This window comes from Scomber japonicus, chromosome 2 (assembly GCF_027409825.1).
Source record: "Scomber japonicus isolate fScoJap1 chromosome 2, fScoJap1.pri, whole genome shotgun sequence".
Lineage (NCBI taxonomy): Eukaryota > Metazoa > Chordata > Actinopteri > Scombriformes > Scombridae > Scomber > Scomber japonicus.
The window spans coordinates 21797532-21803818 of NC_070579.1; the positions used below are offsets into that span (position 1 = coordinate 21797532).

Sequence of the window (6287 nt, forward strand, 5' to 3'; positions counted from 1 at the left end):
TTCCAAAACTGTCTTCATCACCAGCTTTTCATCTACTTCTCCCTGCCTCCACATCATCTACCTTACCACTTCCTCCTTTGCATCCTGTTTTCCACTTCCTCTATACTGAAACATCTCTTTCTTCTCCTTTTCCATCCCCATCTCCATCTACTCTCCACGCCTCCTTTTCTTCCTGGCCTGTTGGTTTCCCAGGATGCCTTGTTCCAGGCCGCTCCGCTAGGCCCTAGCAGCATGGGCGGAGCCTGGGTTGAGAGAGATAACACGGATTGGACCCTTCCCCTCAGGACGGGCACGCTGGCGGATCACCCTCCCTCAGCTTCAGATGGGCGAGGACGCTGAGAGCCCCAAAATCAACCACACCTTCCTGAGAGACTACGTCACTGAAGGTAAAGCAGACGGTGTGTCATTTCGGTCTCTGTGGTGTCAGATAACATACTGGTATGATTGAATGGATTAATTTCAGCTCATGGGTGCATTATCCTTGCACTACTAGATATAAGGAATGGATGATGATATTAATCACTTCATGACTTACTGAACTCTCAGTGAGAAACACTGCATTGTTGACTGTTTTAAATTTTAGATATGCTTTTTGTGGCCAAATCAAGTCTTACTCTCCTAAGGCAGAGACATGTTTGATTTATTGTTTGGAGTCAAAAGGAGCTGGGTGCAGAAATTATATTTGTTGATTATCATCTTGCCAGAGCTCCACAAGTATGAGTTATTCTAGGTTTAGGAACATCACACTTTGTATTGATCCAGTACTTTTTTGTCATTCCATATTTGTTACTGCAATTTTCTTCCTCTCATTTTAATTATTATTCTGCTTAATAACCCCCACTTCCCTCTTGTCCTAGCTGATGTCATCTCTACGGTGGAGTTTAACCAGACAGGGGACCTGCTGGCCACTGGGGATAAAGGTGGCCGAGTGGTCATCTTCCAGAGAGAGACTGAGGTCAGTTCAGTATGTCAAATTTGTAATAATCACTTCATCTTGACCCTACCTGTGTTTTTCTTTGTACTGAATGCATATTCTGTGTGATGCATCTTTACACATACTCTCCTGGACAGTCTAAAGGGGAGTCAGAGGAGGTGGGGGAGACTGGGGACTCTGGGGAGTACAATGTCTACAGCACGTTCCAGAGCCATGAACCAGATTTTGACTACCTGAAGAGTCTGGAGATTGAAGAGAAAATCAACAAGATCAGATGGCTGCCACAACAGAATGCTGCACATTTTCTCCTCTCCACCAATGGTGAGTAAACTGCAAACATATTTATGATTAGCAGATGATGAACCAGATTTCCCAGTTAGAATGAAGTACAACCAGGAGAGCTGTGTTTAGGCTTTGTCATAAGATATCGACTGTGAAAAGGCATGAATTTTGATGCGATTGACTGTGACGTGAATTACAAACTTCAGTACAATCCACCCCCAATTTCCAGCATTTTGCCAGCATGGTTTCATCAGTTGTTACCTAGGGGGTGTAAAATAACACCAAGCCATTCAATGGAGTCACACTTATGGGTATAATAGTGGCATCACATTGCACATGTGAGAACAGCAGAATTATCATTTGTTCATTAATTATATTCACATTATGAAACAAAATTGCTCTGAAATCATATTTTGAAAAAATGATCTTCCTTCCAACCAAAGAAAGATCTTCACCTGGATTGCCTTAAAACAAGAAATCATTATTAGTTTTTTTATCCACGCACTGTGAAAATGATGATGTGATGTGAAAATTCTACTGCCTGTCACAGATAAGACCATTAAACTGTGGAAGGTGAGTGAGAGAGACAAGAGACCAGAGGGATACAACCTGAAAGATGAGGAGGGACGGCTCAAGGACATATCTACCATCACCTCTCTGCAGGTGCACTCACACACGGGCTCGCACACACTTGCACATGCAACACTTTGATTTTAGTCGATTTAATCGGTATCAGGTTGACTTTGGCTTTGCAAACCTGGTGCCTGACTTTTGTGCCTTTACTCTTACCCTTATATGACCCCTGACTCCTTTCATTCTGTCCTTCTTGTCTTTCTTGCTGTCACTTTTCACTCTATTTCTTACACACACTCTCTTTCCATCTTTCTTCTATCTAAGGTACCGGTGCTGAAACCCACAGATCTGATGGTGGAGGTCCGTCCCAGACGAGTGTTTGCTAATGGCCATACCTACCATGTCAACTCCATCTCAGTCAACAGCGACGGGGAGACCTACCTGTCCGCTGATGACCTCCGCATCAATATGTGGCACTTGGGCATCACAGACCGCAGCTTCAGTATCCTTCCCAACAGAGATTTGCTTTTTTGTCCCACGCTGATTTCATTTTTAATTCCACAGCTGCTCATAAACAACTATCTGCTTTCTGTAACGCTATAGTTCCCCTTTGATTTTTGTGTGTAATTTAATCTCTCTCCGGAGACACTTTTCAGATTCCACAGGATATGAAATTCCCTGAACTGTACTAAATACAAGTGGATCATTGGGCTTATCTTTTTTACTGTTATGAAAGTATTTGTGTGTGTGTGCCACCACAAGCAACTCTGCAATAGCAATGTGTAAATTATACATGGATAATCTTAAAGGAGAATTTATTTTGGGAACAAAAATGAAGCAAAATAAAAGAAGAATGGAGGTGACATACAAAGTAAAACCTTTAAAGCATTTCATTGAGCCATTTCTTACAGGTAATTAAAGTTAGAATTAATCATTAAGCATTAGTCATATTTGGGGGACCATTTTACTTCCATTTTAATTGTTTCTTAATCTTAAATTAATCATTATAATCAATCTATGTTTTAAACTATAAGCAATTAAATAATTTGAATATTAGTGTGAATGAGTTTAACATATCAATCACGTTACATGTGCCAACAACATGCACAGCACCAGTCACAAATTTTGACACACCTTCCTGTTCCCTTGAATGAGAAAGTGTAACCAAACTTTAGCTATTACTGTAAATCACTGAAGCAGTATATTTTAGATGCATATGGCATACTTCTATAAGAAAACACTTACCTTTAAAATCCATAGTGCATTGTTTGTATTTGGTAGTTTTGTCATTCATTGTCAACAAAGTGAGTGGTTTAATGGTACAACAACTACTACTGTGAAGAGCAAATCCTTACAGTTAAAGGCTTGGCAGGCTTCAAATATACCTATCACACACACAATACCACATCTTGAAGTATACATACAGTAGAGACATACCATCTGAATTCATTCTTGATCTATAAGTAATGTAAACTGCACAAGAATATGTTCAGATACATGTTTGGATTAGAGTGCTGTGTACTGCCTTAGAGTGTGTGCCTGTAGCTTGTTGGATGGGATGCATTTGGTGATTTCCCATTCAAATGGAAGCTGACCTAGAAAATCAGAGAAGCATCTATGGAAGAAGAATTTAAATAATTCACTCAGCAGTACACTTTCTACTGAACCACACAGGACTACCACAAATAGAACAGAGAGAGGGAAGCACAGTGTGGATGCATGGGGTTGGCTGGGGTGCATTTTTAGGGTTGTGAGTTGAGGTGTGAGCATGATGCTTGATCTGTAACTGAGAATAAACTAAAAAGGATGTTGGATTTGTCCTGCAAAAATATTCTAGCATATCTCATAAAATGTTTGTAGTAATCAAGTCATCATACTCATAGTGCATATATTCTCTGTTTGCCACCTCCCAACAATGTGGTGCCATCTGTGTGGTGTATGATCCCTGACTAACCTTTTCCTCAGACATTGTGGACATAAAGCCAGCCAACATGGAGGACCTGACGGAGGTGATAACAGCAGCAGAGTTCCACCCTCAGCACTGCCATGTGTTTGTGTACAGCAGCAGCAAGGGCACCCTGCGCCTCTGTGATATGAGAGCCTCTGCACTCTGTGACAAACACACCAAATGTGAGCAAATGTTGTGGGGATTAGAGATCTTATTTACACTGATACAGTTTAGCAAAATAATTGATCATGATTGTTTTATTATTTTATTCATAAATTATCACTTAAATATGCCAAACTCCTCCTGTCTTTGTCCAGCATTTGAGGAACCTGAGGATCCCGGCAGCCGATCCTTCTTCTCAGAGATAATTTCCTCTGTGTCGGATGTCAAGTTCAGCCACAGTGGACGCTACCTGCTGACTAGAGACTACCTCACCGCCAAGGTGTGGGATCTGAACATGGACAAGGGCCCCGTGGAGACGTACCAGGTAAGGTAGCAAATAGGTTGTTGATAACAAGGTAGCAATGTTATGTATTACCTGATTACATCTAAAACTACCAAGTCCTACAAAGTCTGTATAGCCTGTGACACTTGTATATATATAGTGTCTGTCTTTTTAAATGCCATCTTTCTGACCATCTGTACAAATCTTACAGTATATGAAGTTTAGTCCAAAAGACTAGAAGTAAGTAAAGTAAAGAAGAAGACAATTTAACTAAATCACTGGTTCCTGTTTCTCAAATGTGAGGATTTTGCTGTAAAATATCATGACCCCATAACATATCATTGTCACAGGTGTTTCGGAACCAAATTTGAGGGATCACTGCAAAAAATGTGTTTATGTTCTGCATATATTAGATTATCGGCTAAGAGTAAAAGTAAGACAATCCAGTATCTATTTTGGGCTGTTAATTTGATAAAACAAGCAGTCTGAAGATGGCATCTTGGGTTTTGGGACATTGTAATGGCCTAATTTATTCATTGAAAATAAATAATTTCAAATAATCGTTCTTTTTTATGTGGTTTGGTGTTGGTTATGTTTGGTGTTAAATGCAGAAATGCTCTGTACTCTACACATATGGACACCAACAGGAAAAAACAGGGTTAGGGTTAAACACAAAAACAAACTCTGATCTAACTAATGATAAATTTACCCCAGAAAATAAGGTTGACTGTCTGCATCATCTCCAGGTCCATGAGTACCTAAGGAGCAAGCTGTGTTCCCTCTATGAAAATGACTGCATCTTTGACAAGTTTGAGTGTGTTTGGAACAGCTCAGACAGGTGAGTGTCAATTGATGAGGTATATAACGTATAGACTTAGTACATTTAAGTACATTTGATCGTAAAAGAGCAGAGTAGGGGGAATGTGGCTCTGTGTTTCTGCTTACTGTGATTCCCTTAATCCTCTGCCTCTGCCATTATCTGCCATTTAAATCAATTCCAGAGACAAGCTTTGCTGACATCAAATCAATCACTGTCTTTGTGCTTTCAATTTTGTTCTCTCCTCCTCGTCCTTTCTTCTCCTGTCTTTACCATCTACATCCATATCTCTCCCTTCCCCTTCTCTCCTCAGTGTGATCATGACAGGGGCGTACAACAGCTTCTTTCGGATGTTCGACAGGGAGACGGGGCGAGGTGTAACGCTGGAGGCGTGGCGGGAGAGCAGCAAGCCTCGGGCTGTGCTGCGGACCCGCCGTGTGTACACTGGTGGCAAACGTCGCCGTGGAGATGTGGGCGTAGATAGCTTGGACTTTACCAAGAAAATCCTGCACATGGCTTGGCACCCATCTGAGAATATCATTGCCATAGCAGCCACTAACAACTTGTACATCTTCCAGGATCGAGTCAACCCTGAGACGCAGGCCCAGTGACAGGGATGGAGCAAACACACTGCTTTTATGAAACTATCACTTATACACAAATGGTGACTCAAATATGTTTGGATGTCTTAGAGGAGGCGTGTAGAGTGGACAGTCTTTATGAGAAGATTAATTCAAAGCCAAGCTGATTCACAACATACTGAGATGTGACATCTGTTTATGTTGATAAAAGATTGGATTAATGATAAAATGACAACACTGTTAATTTATTTGATCCCCCTGGAAGGCGTATATTCATTTTTTCAACACTGAACTGATGTCTTCACCCATCAGGACATGTTTTTGGTCCCACCACTTCCACTTTTTCAAGATATTTGTGTAATGGCTCCACTGCAAGGGCAGCAAAAGAGGTGCAGGGACACCTCTGCATCTGTAATGACTCAGTGCTTTTGACCACACAATGTTGCATTCTTCACTGATGTGCTCTCATACGTTTTGACACAAAATAGAAAATGTATGTTGTGTTGCAACAGGGAAGGAATGTTCAATGCTACAGAACATGAAGGTCTTGTGATGGTTGGACCGTGCATTCTGTCTCCACATGCCCAGTGACTTTACTAGATGTACATCTAGGTTTAGGCTTTTTTCACAATTATGGGATATTAGGAGTGGTGTTATTGTACAGTTCTTCACAACATCATCCTGAATCTTTTTTCTTCTCTGATGAC

At 40.9% G+C, this 6287-nt stretch overlaps 1 protein-coding gene across 1 annotated transcript; it reads left to right on the forward strand.

Annotated features, from left to right (window-relative positions):
- The first annotated feature begins 322 nt into the window (after positions 1-322).
- Positions 323-5610, forward strand: ppp2r2ca (protein phosphatase 2, regulatory subunit B, gamma a). The gene is made up of 9 exons (XM_053330959.1): positions 323-386; positions 858-955; positions 1072-1255; positions 1767-1879; positions 2114-2291; positions 3755-3919; positions 4055-4224; positions 4929-5020; positions 5313-5610. Exons 1-9 carry the CDS (start codon positions 323-325, stop codon positions 5608-5610), a joined length of 1362 nt encoding a protein of 453 aa, XP_053186934.1.
- The last annotated feature ends 677 nt before the right edge of the window (positions 5611-6287 follow it).